The sequence below is a fragment of the Heterodontus francisci genome, chromosome 33 (assembly GCF_036365525.1).
Source record: "Heterodontus francisci isolate sHetFra1 chromosome 33, sHetFra1.hap1, whole genome shotgun sequence".
NCBI lineage: Eukaryota > Metazoa > Chordata > Chondrichthyes > Heterodontiformes > Heterodontidae > Heterodontus > Heterodontus francisci.
Genome location: NC_090403.1, coordinates 17172435 through 17194635, shown reverse-complemented (window position 1 = coordinate 17194635; position 22201 = coordinate 17172435). Strand labels below are relative to the sequence as shown.

At 43.2% G+C, this 22201-nt stretch overlaps 1 protein-coding gene across 2 annotated transcripts in view; it reads left to right on the top strand.

The window, feature by feature from the left end:
* Window positions 1-22201, top strand: part of map3k3 (mitogen-activated protein kinase kinase kinase 3) — a 162844-nt gene that overhangs the window by 84994 nt on the left and 55649 nt on the right. For both annotated transcript variants that reach the window (XM_068013134.1, XM_068013133.1), the window contains exons 10-12: window positions 606-673; window positions 2482-2574; window positions 7347-7538. In XM_068013134.1, coding sequence (XP_067869235.1) covers window positions 606-673; window positions 2482-2574; window positions 7347-7538 — 353 coding nt within the window. The remainder of the gene's footprint in view (window positions 1-605; window positions 674-2481; window positions 2575-7346; window positions 7539-22201) is intronic.

Here is a 22201-nt window from a genome sequence, read left to right as displayed (position 1 = left end):
ACCTCCGTCCTTTTAGGCAGGGAGTATTAATTTATGGGCCAGTGTTTCATTCACATGTAGTAGCCACTGAAGCCCTGCAAGTTGGTCTCACATCCATCAGCTTGGACGGTGAAGGTGGGAGGAAACAAAGGAGAAAAATATCTTTTAGTGTTGTGCTTATCAAAAAAGTGTTCCTTTCCTCCCTTAGAACATCTCTCAAACAAATGTCAGCCTTTTCACCAGATCTCTCGGTGTCATTGCTGGACCTTCTTGGGGGAGACATGGTTACAGTTTGCTATGAAGTAGGTTGGCAAAAAGCTGGCACCCCTGCTAATTCCCTGTTTGTTTTCTGCCCTAATGAGATCAGACGATATTTAGCTAAGCATGGTCCAAACAGGAAAATTCGCTGTCTCCCCTACCCTCTCCCCGCAGGTGGTTATTGGAGCACCCTTATTCTGCGCAGGTGAAGGAAATATTGTGCTTGCCATGTGTGCCCAATTCTGCTTTCCAGCAAAGATCAGCTAGGATTATGCATTGGCGTCAATGCTTTATTGAGCAATAGCAACAATCAGAGGTAAGCCACTGAGGTTCTATGGCTGACAACTTATTTCTTCTTAAATTTTCAGCCCATCATATCGGAAGTCTCGTATGTCTAGAGCACAGAGTTACCCTGACAACAGACAGCTGTACTTGGGTAGGTTTAAAAGTTGTCTCATGAACTTGCTACTTTCTGATTTTTCAGAAAAAGTATAAAACATCTTTTCACTGTTTTTCATTCCCACTTCAAAAGGTTAGTGCTATGGATAGAGTAGGAAAGGTTCACAGATTAAATGAAAGCTGTTTCAGGTTAGTATGATGGATTTTTACAATGTCCTTTTTGCTTCTGAGACCTTGATTTGAGTCCACTCCAATAAAGTCACAAAGCTGGCTGGTATGGGAAAAAGGACTTCTGGGAGAGGAGGGGTCTGTTCTTGCAAAGGTGTGGTTAAGGCACATTGGGACAGATTAAAGAGGAGTTCAGTTGCAACAACTTGTACTTATAGAGCACCTTTAACATCATAAAATGTCCCAAGGCGCTTCACAGGAGCATTATAAAACAAAATTTGACACCTAGCCACACAAGGCGATATTTGGGCAGATGGCCAAAAGCTTGGCCAAAGTTTGGTTTTAAGGAGTGTCTTAAAAGGGAAAAGAGAAGTAGAAAGGCAGAGAGATTTGGGGATGGAATTCTAGAGTTTAGGGCCTTGGCAGCTGAAGATGTGGCCGCCAATGGTGGCACAATTAAAACTGACTATGTTCAAGAGGCCAGAATTAAAATTAATACGAATATCTTGAGGATTGTGGGGCTGGAGGAGATTACAGAAGCAGGGAGGGGCATTCATGGAGAGATTTGACAACAAGGATGAGAATTCTAAAATTGAGGCGTTGCTTAACTAGGAGCCAGTGAACACTGGGGCAATGGATGAACAGGACTTGGTGCCACAGAATTTTGGATGACCGAGTTTATGGAGGTTCAAATGTGGGAGGCCAGCAAAGAGTGTGTTGGAATAGTCAGGTCTAGAGGTAACAAAGGCATGGGTTCTTCCTACACCTAACCTATGCTGTACCCTTTGTTGAAGTGCTTCCTGGGAAAGTGTTGAGGGAATTTCACTCTACATTTGACCTGCGCAGTTTCTGGCCTGCAAGTGCTTGATCCTGGGATAGTATTCCATTTCCCAGCACATTCAGCTCAGGTGTTCACAACACAATGCTAAGCACTAGACTTTACTTGATGCTCGGTAGTCATTGGCAATGTCTAAGCTGGTTCTGATCTGTATTGTTTTTGTGCCTCTTGGTGCTGAGAGTTCACCACCACTGGTCGGCAGCAAGCTCTTCAAATCAAGGGCATGCACAAATTCTACCCATTCAAATTAAAATAGGAATGTGCAGGGTCTGCTGTGACTCTTGGGACAGTTCATTAGTTCCAGACTTGATGTTTGTACTTTAGGTCCTGCCGTACAGCGAAATCCACAAAGGAAACTAGCAGTGAACTTCCCAGCTGAGAGGCCAATATATGGATTTACTCAGGATTCAGAAAGGTTAGGGTGGTGTGTCATCAGGCCCATTGGGTGAGATGCATTCACCAAAAGGCTACACAAGTAAGATTACAGCATGTGATTGGGCTTGGTTGTATAAGATTGAGTGCAATGTTCTCCACAACCAATAGTCTGAACGTCACTGTGTAGAGCATTTGTATGTGATACTGGAGGGCATGTATGTTAGGAGCCAAGCTGCAGCATGAGTCAGTGCCTTCACAATAAGTTGGGAGAAAATGGGCAAATGGGAGAGACCTTGGCACTGCGTTGAAATTGAGTCATTGGGCTCCTGCATTTATTCTATCTATCCAATATATTGCATGCATAAAATTATATGTGACTGGATTTGCAAGAGATTTGGCTTTCTCTGCGAATTTATTTACAATCTTAACATTTTGCTAAGTGTCCTTGCATGTTTCTTTTTCAGATCGTGAGAACCACGTCTATGATAAGGCTGGAAAAGGGGGGACCTATCCCCGACAGTTCCACATGTCTGTCCACCAGAAGGATTATGGTGACGGTGAGTATGAAGCAACACACATACTGAGAAGCTGTCACTGGAACAGTGACAGCTTTAACGAAGGCACGCCACTGAGTCCAAATGCCAAAAACTGAACTGTCTTATAACAAGTTGCAAGTGCAAGATTAACTCTGAAAGAGTCCAACTGCAGCAGTCCCTGTGCTTCAAGATTTAACATGAGGGTCCTAATGAAGTTTCTTTCTTCCCCCCCCAAAATCCTTGGTTTCCCTCCTTTCATCGCTGCTCACGGTGAAATAAGCTGCTGCTGGATATGCTGCTGTGCTGCACCCCTCCAGATGAAGTGTGTCTCTCAGCTGAGCTGTTCCATTTAGTTAAAGAAAGCATTAACAAATATCATTCCGAATGGTGTCTGGCAGCCCTACGATCATACTGCTAGAGTAGTGGGTAAACTACACTTCTTGCTTCCCTTCTAGGTCTCCCCATGTTAAGCGTCATACAATTATCAAAATATTGCAGATGCTGGAAATCTGCAATAAAATGGAAACACTCAGCAGGTTAGGCAGCATCTGTGGAGAACAATATAGTTATCATTTCAGGTCCATGAACTTGCATCCATTTTCTTATGAAAAGGAGATTGTTCAAAGATGAACTGGACTGAAGGTTCATCTATAAATGTTGAAATACAAGTGATAAAATCCCAGCCTCCTGGCAGAATTGTGATCGCAATTGCAGAATGATCTTTAGGTTTTGTATCGCCGGTACATAATCTCACTGCTACAACAGCTGGGTTTTAATACTGGTAAAGTTTGGCTTCTGGCTGTCTACAATCTAAAAAAGATCAAGTGAGTATGAAATATCAGCAGCACCTATCCCTTCAATTCTCCTTGGATCCAAATCTCAGCTGCATTCGGACTCAACTGCCCGGGGACGTGCCGAAGTGGCACAGAATGATGCTCGGAAGAACGGGGACAGGAGGCGATTGGAGTTGCCCTGATGTATCACAGTTACAGAACACTGGTTTTCTGGCATCACAAATAATTAATATTAAACTTACATTTGTGATTTCCCCACTTAGTGAGCTACAAGTAGGTGCCAACCAGTGGCCAAGTCACCCTCTGGAGGTGAGAAGAATAGCCTAGGCTGGTTGCGTATAACTCCTAGTGGCCTAGCCTGGGAGAAGGCACCCTCCTGGTTGGGAATGCCCAGAGGGAGATCACAAAGGGGAAAGAAGAGAACAAAAACATAGTATTTGATTACTCTCTGTCCTTGCCCTCCTCACTGCTGGATTATGCTAGAATTTGTTTTCATGTGTGTGCTTAGCTCTCCTATTCAACTGTGGCTCAGTTGTTAGCACTGTCACCTCTGAGTCAGAATGTTGTGGGGTCAAGTCCCACTCCAGGACTTGAGCACAAAAATCAAGGCTGGCACTCCAGTGCTGCACTGGCGGAGGCGCCATCTTTCGGATGAGATGTTAAACCGCGGCCTTGTCTCTCTGTCTTGTAAACGTAAAAGATCCCATGGCATCATTTTGAATAAGAGCAGGGGAGTTCTCCCTGGTGTCCTGGCCAACATTTATCTCTCAATCAACATCACAAAAGCAGATTGTCTGGTTATTATCACACTGCTGTTTGTGGGAGCTTGCTGTGTACAAATTAACTGCTGCATTTCCTACATTACAACTGTGACTACACTTCAAAAGTACTTAATTGGCTGTAAAGCACTTTGGGACGTTCTGAGGTCATGAAAGGTGCTATATAAATGCAAGTCTTTCTTTGCCTTTTTTCTTTCTCATTAACTCAGCACGTTCTTGATGCATGCAGCTTTGCATTGAGTGTGGGTGCACTACTTAGCCAGAGTTCCCACCCGCAGACACTCTTTCAGTAAGGTCATGAGATAACTGTCAGGAATTATGCACTTCCCCTCTGTCACCCAGGTGAAAGCAATTGCAACAGCACCACTGCCCCCTGGTTGAAATCAGCTGATGCAGGACAGACTCGGGATCACACCTCGGTCGCCTCTCCTCTTTGTGGAATGGGGCTATACAACATTGGCCAGTTACCTGCTGAACCTTCTATATAGCTTAAAATGCCAAATTTTCCATTGTTAATTTGCATTTGGAATTGCAACTGCCCAATTTCTGCCATAGTTGTACAATCATAGAATGGTTCTCTGCAAGAACAACTCATCTAGTTCCATTTCCCTGCTTTTTCCCATAGGCCTGCAAATTTTTTCTCTGCAGGCGATTAACCAATTCTCTTTTGACAGGCTCATTTGAATCTGCCTCCACCACACTCTCAGGCAGTGCGTTCCAGATCCTGACCACTTGCTGCAAAAAAAAGTTTTTCTTCATGTCACTGTTGCTTCTTTGCCAATCGCCTTAAATCATTGTGCTCTGGCTCTGGATCCTTCCGCCAATGGGAGCAGTTTCTCCCTATTGACTTTGTCCAGAGCCATCATGATTTTGAACACCTTTATCAAATCTTCTCTACTCCAAGGAGAACAGCCCCAGTTTCTCCAACCTATCCACGTAATTGAAGTCTCTCATCGCTGGAATCATTCTCGTGAATCTTTTCTGCACCCTCTCTAATGACTTCACATTCTTTCTAAAGTGTGGTGCCCGAAACTGGACACAGTACTGCAGTTGAGGCTAAACCAGTGTTTTATACAAGTTTATTATAACTTCCTTGTTCTTGTACTTTATGCCTCTATTATTAAACCCCAGGATCTTGAATTGTTTATTAACCACTTTCTCAACCTGCCCTGCAACCTTCAATGATTTGTGTACATATACCACCAAGTCCCTCTGCTTCTGCACCCTGTTTAGAATTGTGTCCTTTAATTTATTTTGCCTCTCCTCGTTCTTTCTCCCAAAATTAATCACTTCTCACTTATCTGCATTAAATTTCATCTACCACTTGTCTGCTCATTACACCATCCTAACTATGTCCTCATGAATTTGATCACTATCCTCCTCACAGTTCACAATACTTCCAAATTTTGTGCCATGTGCACCTAAGTCTCAAGTCATTAATATATAATCAAGGAAAGCAATGTCCTAACACTGACTGCTGGGGATCTCCACTAGATACCTCCCTGCATTCTGAAAAACAGCCTTTCCTCACTACTCTGTTTTCTGTCTCTCTGCCAATTTCTTATTCATGCTGCTACTGTCCCTTTTATTCCATGGGCTTTAACTTTGCTGACAAGCCTGTTATTTGGCACTTTATCAAATGCTGTTTGGCAGTCCGTGTACACCACATCAACCACATTGCCCTCATCAGCCCTCTCTGTTAGCTCATCAAAAAGTCTCAGGTTAGTTAGTTAAATATGATTTTCCCATAACAAAGCCATGCTGGCTTTCCTTATTTAATCCACATTTGTCCAAGTGATGATCAGTTTTGTCCCAAATTATTATTTCTAAAAGCTTTTACCACCACCGAAGTTAAATTGACTGGCCTCCAGTTGATGGGCTTGTCCTTGCACCCCTTTTTTGGCAAGGGTGTAGCATTTTCAATTCTCCAGTCCACCCCTGTATCTAAGAAGGATTGGAAGATTATGGCCAGTGTCTCCACAGTTTGCCCCTTTACTTCCCTCAGTATCCTTGGATGCATCTCAGCCGGCCCTGGTGACTTATCAAATTTAAGTACAGCCAGCCTATCTAATACCTCCTCTTTCACCGTGACTTGGGCAGCATCTTCTTCCTTGGTGAAGACAGATGCAACATACTCATTTAGTACTTCAGCCATGCCTCCTGCCTCCATGCGTAAATCCCCTTTTAGGTCCCTAATTGGCCCCATTCCTCCTTTTACCACCCTTTTACTATTTATATGTCTATAGAGACTTTTACATTCCCTTTTATGTTAGCTGCCAGTCTCTTTTCATACTGTCTTTGCTTCACTTATTTGTTTTATTTTCACTTCCCCATGAGATAAAATTGCTTTCCAGCATGAGGTTAATGGACAGTGATCATAAACTAGAACCTCAATTATTTGCTCAATGTTCTAAGGGTGCTGAGGCCAATTGTAACATTACTGCTGATCTGAACTTCCAGTATCAGGAGGTTTGTCCAGTCAGTACCTACGCCACACAATCCAAGAAGATCCCAAGTTTAATTACTGTGTATTACTGAGTTAGTAGATTCCAGCTGAGGCAGCAGTTCAGGTACTACAGCTGACCAGAGTTCCTGCTCTCGATCGCCATCCAGTAACTCCACTGAAAAATCAGCATATGGGGGCACTGGATGAGAACAGGATCAGGCTTGGCTGTGATGTTCTATTTGGGTGAATAGCCTGCCAACACTGTCACTCGTGTCTAATAATCACTTGGACGAGGTCCCAGAGAGCACCTGGCTCATGTGGTAACAGTGAGGATTCAAATGCCTCTATTTTATTTTATTTTATTTATTTAGAGATACAGCACTGAAACAGGCCCTTCGGCCCATTAATCCTACATTAATCCCATATTCTCTACCACATCCCCACCATTCTCCTGCCACTTACCTACACTAGGGGCAATTTACAACGGCCAATTTACCTATCAACCTGCAAGTCTTTTGGAGGTGGGAGGAAACCGGAGCATCCGGCGGAAACCCACGCAGACACAGGGAGAAATTGCAAACTCCAAACTCTAGGAGCGGAGAGAATTAGCAATGGGGAATAAAAAAGATGCTTAAGCCCAGTATGTGAACAGAGCACTCCATGAAATTTGAGCTGAAGTCTGTGGTGATTCTTGCCTGCTATTGGTTTTAGAAATTAAATGCCAGTGTTCACACATCAGTGGCTGTGTTGACAATTGTTCATTTTATTCTTCAGGGCGGAGAACTTTCCCAAGGATTCGCCGACAGCAGGGGAACCTCTTCACTCTTGTTCCATCCAGCAGGTCGCTGAGTACAAACGGGGAGAACATGGGTTTGGCTGCTCAGTACATGGACAGTAGGGGGAGAATCCGCAGCGGAGACATTGAAAACACGCTCTCAGTGCAAGAGAGGAATGTTTCCACTAAATGTAGGTCGTCCTTTAGTTTACAATACTTTTTGAACAAGAATTTTGAACCCTTTGAAAGTGCATTACCAGCACTGAGTGTGATCAAGTCTGATTCATTTTCAGTATCTTCAATGGGCATTTCATCACACTCAGAGCACTATCAGATGCATTAGGGCAGTTGCACGAGGGTACAGCAGGGTTTGTGAAGGTCGTATTTTGAACATATCTAAGTATTTCTTTCCACAAAGGGTGAGTAGAAGCTGGAAACGGAATAGAATCAACAAATCTTACACTATTGGAAGAGCACATTCAGCCCCTTGGTTGCAGAGTGACCAACACTGAGTATTCAAGAGTATTTGACATTTTGGAAGGGTAGGAAGAAAGGAAAATGAGGTGGGTAGCTCTGTCGATAAAGGATGAGATCAGTGCAATATTGAGAAATGATGATGGCTCAGATGCTCAAGATGTATAATCAGTTTGGGTGGAGTTAAGAAATGGCAAGGAAAGTAAGTCAGTGGTGGGGGTAGTTTTAGGCCACCTAACAGTAGCCACACTGTAAGAAAGAGTATAAATCAAGAATTAATGGGGGCTGGTGATAAAGGTACTGCAATAATCGTGGACGATTTTAATCATATCGATTGGACAAATCCTATTGGCAAAGGTAGCCTTGAGGATGAGTTCATAGAGTGTAATCGGGTCAGTTTCTTAGAAGAATAAGCTCTGGAATCAACCAGAGAACAGGCTATTTTAGACCTGGTAATGTGTACTGAGACAGGATTAATTAATGATTTCAATATGGGTTCTTCTCGGCGAGAGTGATCATAACATAATAGAATTTCACATTCAGTTTGAGGGTATGAAACAAAGATATATCATTAAGACAGACTGTAAGAGAAGGATGCACCATCTGTGGCTAACTAAGGAAAGTTAAGGAATGTATCAAATTGAAAGAAAAGGCGTACAATTTTGTGAAGCTTCGTAGTAGGCCAGAAGATTGGGAAAATTTTAGAAACCAGCAAAGGTTGACTAAAGAAAAAAGAGGGAGAAATTAGGATATGAAAGTAAAATAGCAAGAAATGTAAAAACGGACAGTAAGAGCTTCTACAAGTATATAAAAACGAAGAGAGTAGCCAAAGTAAATGTTGGTCCCTTAGAGGATGAGACTGGGGAAGTACTAATGGGAAATAAGGAAATGGCAGAAACTTTGAACAAGTATTTTGTATCTGTCTTCATAGAAGAAGACGCTAAAAATATCCCAAGAGTAGTAAGGACGGAGATAATTTCTTCTCTGAGGGTCATTAATCTTCAGAGTTCTCTATCCCAGAGAGCAATGGAGCCTGGGTCATTGAATATATTCAATGCTGAGCGAGACAGATTTTGATGTACAAGGGAGGAAAGGATTATGGGGGCAGGTAGGCCACAATCAGATCAGCCATGATCTTATTGAATGGCGGAGCAGGCTTGAGGGGCCAAATAGCCCACTCCTGCTCCGATTTCTTATGTTTGTGCCTGTATGTGGGACAGTTTCTTAGAATAAGTTCTGGAACCAACCAGAAAACAGGCTGTTTTAGACCTGATAATGTGTACTCAGACAGGATTAACTAATGATCTCAGTATGGGATCTTTTTGGCAAGAATGATAACATAGTAGAATTTCACATTCAATTTGAGGGTACGAAACAAAGGTCGATCATTGAGGAAGACAGACTGTACGAGAAGGTTGTACCATCTGTGGCTAACTAAGGAAAGTTAAGGAATGTATCACCCTCTGAAAGAACTGTCTACTTACTCCTTTTCTCCATACCCTTTCAAGTTTTCTTTTTCTAATATTTATCCACTATTATTTTAAAAGCTACTTTGTATTTAATTCCACCACTGTTTCTGGTGGGACATTCTATGTCCCAAGAACCCTTAGCATAAAAACATGTTTTAACATCGCCCTCCTTTTTATCGACAAACTTATGTCCACTGGTAAAGGCCTGCTACCTGACCCGAACCCGACGGGGCCCGCCGACATGTCGGGTTCGGCTCGGGTTGCATCGCTCTTCCGGGTCCGGCTTTCGGGCTTGGCTTGGGCCGGCCGGGTCAGGGTTGGACCCACACAGTGTTAATTGGACTTGAAAGATTGTTTAAAAAGATTAAATTGGAGCCACGAAGTCAGTGATTGTTTGATCACGAGTTAAACAGAAACCTATGGAGTTGTTTTTTTTATATATACAGCACTGAAACAGGCCCTTCGGCCCACCGAGTCTGTGCCAACCAACAACCACCCGTCTATACTAACCCTACAGTGATCCCATATTCCCTGCCACCTACCTACACTAGGGGCAAATTTACAACAGCCAATTTACCTGTCACCTGCAAGTCTTTGGCGGTGGGAGGAAACCAGAGCACCCGGCGAAAACCCACGCGGTCACAGGGAGAACTTGCAAACTTCGCACAGGCAGTACCCAGAATCGAACCCGGGTCCCTGGAGCTGTGAGGCTGCGGTGCTAACCACTGCGCCACTATGGAGTTGTGCCCAGACAGGTTGTGCCACACTGTACCAGTATCTGTATTGCTTAAAATAAACACAGCAATTGCCCGAAGGCTCAGAAAATATCATTATACATTACCTAGTCTCCTGCTTTACAGTTTACAATACTTGCTGCATGCATATCCAGTGAACAGCTGAGATGCAGAGACCAGGAAGGTTCTGAGTGATTATTATAAAATATACAGTATATAAAAAATATAAAATGATCACTGTCAGGACTGTAGTCTACACACATACAGTACAGTACTGTAACATTTTCTAGTAGTATGATCAGTCGTGATCATTTTATAAACAACCTTTCAAGACCAATTAGTTTTTTTGCTCAACTGCACAAACTGAAAAAGTGAAAATCAGATTCAGAATCGGAAAGTAGGTAACGTGAACATTCCGGTGGTCAGGTCGGGCGCAGGAAAAAAAAATGGAAGAACTCTGGCTGGGTCGAGGTCGGGTCCGATGTGGTTCTGTTGGGTTCGGGTCGGGCTTTTCCTGACCTGAGCAGGCCTTTACCCACTGGTACCAAGCAGTGGGACATAATTTCCCCTACTTGCCTTACGACCCTATCAAGTTGCCTGTTAATCATCTTTGTTCTGATTAGAAGAGCCTCTGTTTCTGTAGTCTCTCCTCATAACCAAGGCTCTGTAACCCTGGTACATGGTGAGTCCCTTCTGTATCCTGTTCATGGCCTTGACATCCTTCCTAAAATGGGGCATCCAAAATTGGGCATAGCATTCTAACTGTAGCCTCGCCAATCATTGTTAAAGTATTATCTCTTTGCTTTTGCTTTTTATGTCCCTATTTATAAAACATATCTTTTTTATTTTTAAAACTTTAGTAACTTATCCTTTCACTTTTCAAAGTTTGTATATCTGAACCCCTATGAGTCTCTGTTCCTCCACTCCATTTAGAGTTTTACCATTTAGTGTGTATTTCCTCGGTTTGTCCTCCCAAAGTCTATTGGCTCACATTGCTCCATATTTAATTTGACATATATCTGCCCAATCTATTAATCTGTCTGTCCTCCTAAAGTCACAGTCCTCTTTACAGTTAACCATACTTATTGTCTGCTGATTTTAATGTGGTGCCCCTCAGCCCAAGTCCAGGTCATTTTTAGTTGTATGAAGAGCAATAATCTGAACACTGAATCCTGGGCAACACCAATCTGGAAACCACACATTAGCCACTGCTCTTTACTTTCTGTCCTTGAATCAACTTCTTACTTATGTGACCACACTTCTTTAAATACTGTGTGCTTTTATTTTATCAACAAGCTTCCTATGTAGCACCTTTGAAAAGCCATATACACAGCATTCAGTGCATTTTCTTTATCAAAGAGGTTCATTACATTTGTTATGTGTGACCTGCATTTTGCAAATCAGTGCATGGCTGTTGTTAACCCATGCTTTTCTAAGTGTGTTAATTTAAGCCTGTAACTCTGGTGTCTAGAACTTTACTGCTTGTATTAGGCTTGCTGGCCTTTAGTTACCTGGCTTTCCCTTTTTAAGCAGAGGTGCTTTATTGACTAACATCTTGTCCTCTGGCACAGCTTCCATATTTAGTTTAGTTTAGAGATACAGCACTGAAACAGGCCCTTCGGCCCACCGAGTCTGTGCCGACCATCAACCACCCATTTATACTAATCCTACACTAATTCCATATTCCTACCACATCCCCACCTGTCCCTATATTTCCCTACCACCTACCTATAGTAGGGACAATTTATAATGACCAATTTACCTATTAACCTGCAAGTCTTTTGGCATGTGGGAGGAAACCGGAGCACCCGGAAGAAACCCACGCAGACACAGGGAGAACTTGCAAACTCCACACAGGCAGTACCCAGAATTGAACCCGGGTCACTGGAGCTGTGAGGCTGCGGTGCTAACCACTGCGCCACTGTGCCGCCCCTCACATTTAATGATGTTTGGAAGATTATGGTCAGAGTTTCTGGTATTTTCTCAGCATTCTACGATGTGGCCATTGCCATTGAGTTAGGGAAGGAAGGGTGACTAAAGCCATTTAACAAATAACTAGATTCTGTAATGAAAGACACTAGGGTTAGTATTCAAGAAGGATGAGATCAGGTTTTGGAACTTGAGCAGCAGCTGGAGTCCCTGTGGCGCATCCATGGGATTGAGAGCTTCATGGATAGCGCATTTATAGCTGTGGCCACCCTGCAGCTTAGGTGTATGCAGGGAGTGAGGGAATGGGTGACCACCAGGTAACCAAGAATCAACAGGCAGGTAGTGCAGGAGACCCCTGAGTGCGTCTCACTCTCCAACCGGTATTCAGTTCTGAATACTGAGGAAAGTGATGGTTCATCTGGGGAGTGCATCCAGGGCCATGGCAGCACAGATGGCTCAGCCGCACAGGGGGCAGAAGAAGACTGGAAAGAGCAATAGTTGGGAGAATAGACAGGCGTTTCTGCAGTCGCAGACATGAATCCAGGATGTTGTCTCTCTGGTGCCAGGGTCAAGGATGTCACTGAACAGCTGCAGAGCACCCTGAGGGGTGAGAGGGAACAGCCAGCAGTTGTGGCCTATATTGGTATCAATGACATAGTTAGGAAGTGGGATGTGGTCCTGCAGGAAGAGTTTAGGGAACTAGGTAAGAAATTAGCAAGCAGCACCTCAAAATTAGTCATCACCAGATTACTCCCAGTACCATGTGCAAATGAGTATAGAAATAGGAGGATAGAGCAGATGAATGTGTGGCTGGAAAGATGGTGCAGGCTTTAGATTCCTGGGATGGGACCAGTACAGGCTGGATGGGTTGCATCTGAACAGAGCTGGGAAAAATTTCCTTGTGGGGTGATTTGCTAGTGCTATTGGGCAGGTCTTAAACTAACTTGGCAGGGGTGTGGGAACTAGGAGATAGTACAAGAGAGCAACACCAAGGTGCACAGAGAATTGGGAGAGACAAATAGCACCAGAGTGGGAAATAGTAAAGTATTAGGTGGGGTCAGAGTAAGGGGGAAAGTAATAAAGTCTAAATTAGTGTTACTGTGCATGAATGTGTGGTGTATGGTAAATAATGTTGGTTATCTGCAGGCACAAATTGCCATGTGGAAGTCTGATGTTGTGATGATAATGGAGACCTGGCTCAAAGAAGGACAGGACTATGTACTAAATATTCCTCACAAGCTGTTCAGGATAGGAAGGAAAGGGGGAGGGGTGGCAGTTTTGATTAAGGAGAACATTGCAGTGCTGGAGAGAGGATACCCCAGAAGGTTCAAGGACAAATCTGTTTGGCTGGAGCTGAGGAACAAAAAATGGTGCAGTTACATTGCACGATGTAGTATATGGGCTACCAACTAGCGGGAAAGAAGCAGAGGAACAAATTTGCGAGGAAATGAAAGAGGTACAAGAATTATAGAGTGGTTATAGTTGGGGACTTTAATTATCCTAATATAGCCTGGGATAGTAGTGCAAAGGGCAGAGAGGGCCAAGAGTTCCTAGCGTGTGTTCAGGAGCATTTTCTATAGCAGTATATTTCCAGTCCAACAAGAAAGGAGGCACTGCTGGACATGGTTCTTGGAAGTGAAGTGGGCCAAGTGGATCACGCATCAGTAGGGGACCATTTAGGGATCAGTGATTATTGTATCATAAGGTTTAGATTAGCTATGGAAAAGGATAAGGAACAATCCAGAGTAAGAGTAATGAACCGGGGGAAAGCCAACTTCAGTGGGATAAGAATGGATCTGGCCTGGATAAATTGGAATCAAAGGTTGGTAGGCAAACCGGTAACTGAACAATGGGCTGCCTTTAAAGAAGCAATAGTTTGGGCACAGTATATTCCCACAAAAAGGAAAGGTAGGACTAACAAATCCAGAGCTCCCTGGATGGCAAAAGAGATTGAGATTAAGGCGAAGAAAAAGTATGCGTATGCCAGCTGTCAGGTGAATAATACAACCAAGAACCAGGCGGAATATAGAAGGTTCAGAGAGGAAGTGAAAAAGTAAATAAGAGGAGCAAAGAGAGAGTATAAAAGGGAATCCAAAAGTCCTCTGTGGGCATATTAATAACGAAAGGGTGGTGAAAGGAGGAGTGGGGCCGATTAGGGACCAAAAAGGAGACTTACATATGGAGGCGTCTGTCTTTACCAAGGGAGAAGATGCTGCGCAGGTCATGGTGAAAGAGGAGGAAATTCAGACACTTGAAGGATTTAAAATTAATAAGGAGGAGGTATTGGATGGCCTAGCTGTATTTCAAGTTAATAAGGCACCGGGACTAGATGAGATGTATCCAAAGATACTGAGGGAAGTGAGAGTAGAAATTGTGGAGGCACTGGCCATAATTTTCCAGTCTTCCTTAGATTCAGGAGTGGTGCCAGAGAACTGGAAATTTGTTCAAAAAAGGATGTAAGGATAAGCCCAGCAACTACAGGCCAATCAGTTTAACCTCGGTGTTGGGCAAGCTTCTTGAAACAATAATTCGGGACAAAATTGATTGTCGTTTGGGGAAATGCAGGTGAATTAGGGAAAGCCAGTACGGATTTGGTAAGGGCAAATTGTATTTAACTAACTTGCTGGAGTTTTTTGATGAGGTAACGGAGAAGGTTGATCAGGCCAATGCTGTTGATGTGGTGTACATGGACTTCCAAAAAGCTTATGAGCATAGTTATAGTTCATGGAATAAAAGGGACAGTGGCAACATGGATGAGAAATTGGCTGAGTGACAGGAAACAGAGTAATGGTTCATGCATGTTTTTTGGACTGGAGGAAGGTTTGTAGTGGAATTCCCCAAGTGTCAGTGTTAGGACCCTTGCTGTTCCTGATATATTAATGACCTAGACCTTGGTGTACAGGGCACAATTTCAAAATTTGCAGAGGATACAAAACTTGGAAACATTGTGAACTGTGAGGAGAGTAGTGTAGAATTTCAAAAGGGCATAGGCAGGTTGGTGGAATGGACAGAAATGTGGCAGATGAAATTTAATGCAAAGAAAAGTGAAGTGATTCATTTTGGTAGGAAGAGCGAGGAGAGACAATATAAAATAACGGGTCAATTCTAAAGAGAGTGCAGGAGCCAAGGTGTGTATATGTTCATAAATCATTGGAGGTGGCAGGACAGGTTGAGAGCGCGATTAATAGAGCGTACTGTATCCTAGGCTTCATTAATAGGGGCATCGAGTACAAAAGCAAGCAAGTTCTGTTAAACTTTTATAGAATACTGGTTCGGCCTCAACTGGAGTATTGTGTCCAGTTCTGGGTGCCGCGCTTTAGGAAAGATGTGAAGACATTGAAGAGAGTACAGAAAAGGTTCACGAGAATGGTTCCAGGATGAGGAACTTCAGTTATGTGGATAGATTTTAGAAGTTGGGACTGTTTTTTTTTTGGAGAAAAGAAGGCTGGGAGGAGATTTGATAGTTATTCAAAATCATGAGTTATGGGCAGGATAGATAGGGAGAAACTGTTCCATTGATGGAGGGATTGAGAGCAAGAGGGCACAGATTTAAGGTAATGGGCAAAAGAAACAATAGAGACATGAGAAAAAAAAATTTCAGTCAGCGAATGGTTGGGATCTGGAATGCACTGCCTGTGAGTGTAGTGGAGGCAGGTTCAATCGAGGCATTCAAGAGGAAATTGGATTGTTGTCTGAAAAGGAAGAATGTGCAAGGCTACAAGGAGAAGGCAGGGGAGTGGCACTAAGTAAATTGCTCTTTCGGAGAGCCAGCACACACACTGGGCCGAATGGCCACCTTCTGTGCTGTAACAATTCTGAGAGGTAAGTTGGAGGGCATTTTTCAGTCAAACCTATTTTGTGAGGTATGACCTGGAATGATGACTGGAATTGGATGTTTGCTATTGGATGCTGTGACCCTTCTCTAAAGAACAATTGGATTTAGATTGAAGTCCATGCTGTATCAGGCAACACGATCTCTGTCCCACCCTTGCAATCGCAAGGTGTCAATTTTTGAAATGTTCTAAAAATTGAAGTGTGTTTTTCTCCACACTATTTAGCACCTCATGTGGACCAGCTGAAGAGCAACTTCTAATGCCCCTTCCAGCCCTAAAGCATTCTGATAAATGTATTTTGAAGCAATCTCTACTCATTTATGTGGGTATCCAATCAGGCAAGAGAAAATCAAACTGGCTGGGATGATAAGTGGCGGTTCCTTCCAGCAGATTTGCTTGTGTGAAGTTACAGAAAGAAACTATATTACAAGTCAGTCTAATTTACACTACACTCTCACTCGTAAACGGATGAATTTTTTTAAAATCATGGGATGTGAGCATCGTTGGCAATGCCAGCATTTATTCCTCAACCCTAATTGCCCTTGAGAAGGTGGTGTTGAGCTGCTTTCTTGAACCGCTGCAGTCCATGTGGTGTAGGTACACTGACGGTGCTGTTAGAGAGTTCCAGCGACATAAAGGAACAGCGATATAGTTCCAAATCAGAATATTGTTTGGCTTGGAGTGGAGCTTGCAAGTAGAGGTGTTCCTATGTGTCTGCTACCCTTGTTCTTCCAGGTGATAGAGGTCGCAGGTTTGGAAAATGCTGTCAAAGAACAGGTCAGAGGCTGGGAATTCTGCGACGAGTAACTCACCTCCTGACTCCCCAAAGCTTGTCCACCGTCTACAAGGCACAAGTCAGGAATGTGATGGAATACTCTCCACTTGCCTGGATGAGTGCAACTCCAACAACACTCAAGAAGGTCGACACCATCCAAGACAAAGCAGCCAGCTTGATTGGCACCCCATCCACCATCTTAAACATTCATTCTCTCCACCACTGGCACAGTACCAGCTGTGTGTAGATTATACAAATTGCACTGCAGCAATTCGTCAAGCCTCCTTTGACAGCACCTTCCAAACCCACTACCTCTACCTCCTAGAAGGACAAGGATAGCAAACACGTAGGAACACCATCATCTGCAAGTACTCCTCCAAGTCACACACCTTTCTGACTTGCAATTATATCTCCATTCCTTTGCTGTCACTGGGTCAAAAACCTGGAACTCCCTGACAGCACTGTGGGTGTACCTACATCAGATTGACTGCAGTTTAGGATGAGGAACAAATGCTGGCCTTGCCAGCAATGCTCAAATCCCGTGAAATAATATTAAAAAATTGTAGTTAAATACAATTCTGCTTTTGGTGGCCAGTTTTGAGCTGCTTGACTTATTTTGAATCTATTGCATTAGTACGGTGGTGGTGCCACACAACACAATGGATGTATCCTCTGTGTGAAGATGGGACTTCCTCTTCAGAAGAACTGTACCGTGGTTGCTTCTACCATTACTGTAATGGACAGATGCATCTGTAACAGGTAGATTGGTGAAAATGAGGACAAATGGGTTTTTCCCTCTTGTTGGTTGTCTCACCACCTACCCAGGTCCATGTTCTTCAGGATTCAGCTAGTTTGGTCAGTAGTAGTGCTACTGAACAACTCTTGGTAATAGACATTGAAGATTCCCACCAAAGTACATTCTGTGCCCTTGCTAATTTGAGTGCTCTTTCCAAGTGGTGTTCAACATGGAAGAGTACTGACTCATCAACAGGAGGTTTCCTTGCATATGTTTGACCTGATGCCATGAGACTGACTTCATGTTGTCCAGATTCAACATTGAGGACTCCCAGAGCTACTCCCTCCTGACTGTGTACCACTGTACCTTCACCACTAGTGGGTCTGCCCTGCTGGTGAGACAGGACATGCTCAGGGATGGTGATGGAGGAGTATGGTATGATTTGGTGAGTATGACTGTCAGGCTGTTGCTTGACTAGTCTATCTGACAGCTCTCCCAATGTTGACACAAGCACCCAGATGTTAGTGAGGAGGGCATTTCAAAGTCGACTGGAAGGGTGCCTATGCATATGCCTATGTTGCTGCCGGATGGTCTGTCAGGTTTTATTCTTCGACTTTTCTGTAATATTTTGTTACAACTGAGAGGGCAGTTAAGACTCCAAACACATTGCTTTGGGTCTGGAGTCATGTGTAGGCCAGACCGGGTAAGGATGGCAGATTTCCTTCCTTAATGGAGATTAGTAAACCAGATGAGTTTTTACGACAATCCAGTAGTTTCATGGTCAATTCTGAGCCTAGCTTTTAAATTCCAGATTTATAAATTAATCAAACCAAAAGTCATGGTGGGATTTGAACTCCTGAACATCACCTAGTCCTGGTAATGTGGCATGGACATGAGGAACAGATTCTTCCCTGGGGCAATCCTCTTCCCTATCCATCCCTGTCCCTGCCTCATTCCCCCCACCTCCCTCCCAACCATTGAATAGCCAGTTGTTACTTGCCTTCAAGATTTGAACGTAAATAAGGGACTGATGTCTATGCAACTGTATCCTGGCCTAGAATCCATACCTTAAGGAGAGAAGGGTGGCATTTAGGGTTGGGTGGGGGTGGGTGGCAGGGGAAAGCCAGTTATTTTTAAAATATTTCTACTTCCTTAGTCCAGATATAATTTGTGTTGTAGAAATTTATTGAATCTGATATAACTGGCTACAAGGAGCAGCTGACTCTTACATTATACAGATTTGCTAAGACCTGGAAATGACTCCTGACCTCCCAGCACATTCCTCATTTGTTAGTCAGTGTACAGGAAAATAATTACACAGCGTAGTCCACCAAGATGTCAGCCCAGTACCTGCTGACATTATCACTCCACGTTATATATGACTAGTACAGCCAGAAGAACAGACCCACCCTGGTTAGATATTGTAGATGAAGTGAAAAGTCACTTATCAATCCAGTCAGCATAATTTTCTCTTTCCTGACACCAGCTTGTGTGGAGTCAAGGACAGAATATATATTACAGTCTGTTTTACAGCAATAGTAAAACATCTAACTCTCACTCACATGTACACCATGCAGTGTTCGAAGGAACTAAAAGTACTGTAAAAGTAACCCCTACCCCTTTCGTGGGATGTGAACGTTTCTGACAAAACCCACATTTATTGCCCTTGAGAAGGTGGTGATGAGCCGCTGCCTTGATCCACTGCAGTCCTTGGGGTGTAGCTATACCCACAGTGCTGTTAGGGAGGTAGTTCCAGATTTTTAAACAAGCCACAGCGAAAGAACAGCAAAATAGTTACAAGTCAGGATGGTTTGTGGCTTAGAGGGGAACTTGCAGGTTTGGAAGGTGCTGACGAAGAAGGCTTGCCGATTTGTATATGGTACACACAGCTGCCTCTGTGCGCCAGTGGTGGAGGGAGTGAATGTTGAAGGTTGCCGATTAAGCGGGCTGCTTTGTCCTGGTTGGTCTCTAGCTTCTTGAATGTTGTTGGAGCTGCACTCATCCAGGCAACTGGAGAGTATTCCATCGCACTCCTGACTTGTGCGTTGTAGATGGTGGACAGGCTTTGGGGAGTCAGGAGGTGAGTTACTCGCTGCAGAATTTCCAGCCTCTGACCTGCTCTTGTAGCCACAGTATTTATATGGGCTGGTCCAGTTAAGTTTCTGGTCAATGGTTTGATGGTGGGGGATTCAGCGATGGTAATGCCATTGAATGTCATGGGGAGATGTTTAGATTCTCCTCTTATTGGAAATAGTCATTGCTTGGCAATTGTGTGGTGCGAATGTTCTTTGCCACTTATCAGCCTAAGCCTGAATGTTGTCCAGGTCTTGCTGTATGTAGACACAGACTACTTCAGTATCTGAGGAGTTGCGAATGGTACGGAATGCTTTGTAATTGTCAGCGAACGTCCCCACTTCTGACCTTATGATAGCTATTTACCAAATAGCTGTACAGATGTCGATCAGTGTCCTAATGACTGAGATTTCTCTGTTCAAAGTATGCAGCATTCATACAGAAGCATTTTCTTCACGGTACATTTTCTGTACCTGAGATTTAACAGACTGTTCATTTTTCTTATCTTCCACGTATGCACAGGTGCCATGGAAATCATGAGGGCAATGCCCATTTTTAAGAGTTTTGTTGACCAGAAGACTCCAGTTTGATCTCAGTCTTTGCTGATTAGTTGATCTCAGTTGGGTTAGAAGCATTAGGGGAACTGGAAATGGTCTTGTTGCACCTGTGCTAGAAATCAGCTCAGGGGAGCTGGAGTAAGTCTCCTGATCGCTGTTCAGTGACACTTATTGGGGTTGCACCAGGTACGAACTGATTGGGAAAGGTGATGCTCTGCCTACCAACATTCTACTGTCTAGACTCCTACACAGAGTGGTACTCGTGTGAAGGCATCAAGCTGTGACCTGCGCCTTAGCAGTTGCACCTTAATGGAACACTATACAATATTGTTTGTTTGGACTATCTGACAATTTAAAAGAGGTGAAGTAATTGCAGTGAAACTAAAAGCTACAAGAATGTCTGGTAGAATTTAGTGTTGAATATGAAGTTAAGTAGGAAAAAGGAATACTGATGAAAGGTGTAACACTATACTTGAGGGAATTCTGGAATGGGGGCATCGAGCAGTCCCTAATTGGCACCTGTTTATATTGACATCTACAAACCAAGTGTAACAAAATGCAACAAAAAACGTGCAGAAGAATTTGATGAACTATTCTGTTGGGCAGTCTAAATTAAATTCAAAATGAGAAATGCAAAGCATTCCCAAATAGTGGAATGGTTGGGCATCATAATCATGCAATGATTGAAATGGCAGAGAGAGATCTATGAAGTGGCCTGAGAGCAATGGTGAACTTGTCATTTTCAGTGCATCAATGATGTAAGCTGTTAAAAGAAAATGCAGATAACATACCAGCATATCTTATGGAATTGAAGGCAAGTTATTGACTTGGTTAGGAAATTGGCTGAGCAGCAGGAGACAGAGAATAGGAGTAATGGGAAAGTACTCTAATTGGTAGGATGCGACTCATGGTGACCTGCTAGGATCTGTGTTGGGTCTGAGCGATTCGCTGTGTTTATTAATGACTGAGATGATGGGATAGAAAGCCCCTATTCAAGTTTGCTGATGACACAAATATAGATGACATTGTAAGCAGTGTAGATGGAAGCATAAAATTACAAAATGAAGTTAATAGATTCAGTGAAATTAGCAAAACTATGGCAAATGGATTTCAGTGTGGACAAGTGTGAGGTCATCCACTTTAGACCTAAACAGTATAGAACGGGGTACTTTCTAAATAGTGAAAGGCTAGAAACAGTGGAGGTCCAAAGAGACTTGGGGGTCCAGGTACGTAGGTCATTAAAATATCATGAACAGGTGCAGAAAGTAATCAAAAAGGCTAATGGAATGCTGGCCTTTATATCTAAAGGACTAGAATACACGGGGTAGAAGTCATGCTTCAGCTATATAAAGCGCTGACTAGACCACACCTGGAGACTCAGCCGTTCTGGGCACCACAACTTAGGAAGGATATATTGGCCTGTGAGGGAATCCAATGCAGATTTATCAGAATGATACCTGGAATCCAAGGGTTAAATTACAAGGAGAAATTGCACAAACTAGGGTTGTATTCCCTGGAACTTAAAAGGTTAAGAGTTGATTTGATCGAAGTTTTCAAGATATCAAAGGTAACAGATTGAGTAAATACAGTGAAACTATTTCCGCTGCTTCAGGAGTCTAGGACTAGGGGGCATAGTCTAAAACTTAGAATCAGTCATTTCAGAAGTGAAATTAGGAAACACTTGAACACACAAAGGGTAGTAGAAGTTTGGAACTCTCTTCCCCAATCAGCAATTAATGCAACATCAGTTGTTAAATCTATCAATCTCAGATTTAAAATTTTGTTATGCAGTGGTATTAAGGGATATGGGGCAAAGGCGGGTACGTGGAGTTAGGTTGCAGATCAGCCATGATCTCATTGAATGGTGGAACAGGTTCCTAGCCCAATCAGTGAGCTTATGTTGGGGCAGACCTTCCTTTGGCCATTTTTGCATTTGCTTACTGAGTTTGGATCATACAGAAGCAATGCCTGCATTAAACTTGGAGAGCCTGCAATGTAACATTGTGCACTCTTTTTAAACAAAAAAATTTCTGCGATCAAGAGAAAGGCACCAGTTTCAAGTGTAGAAATATGGAGAGACAATGCACAGTCTACATATCCCATGACCTGCACTGTAAACGTGTCTTTAGAATAAAACAGAAAATTCTGGAAATACTCAGCAGGTCAGGCAGCATCTGTGGAGAGAGAAACAGTTAATGTTTGAGGTCGATGAGCCTTCATCAGAACTTCTGTTGGGTTTTAAGGGTTTTGCACTGGGTATTCCTGAGTTCCGCA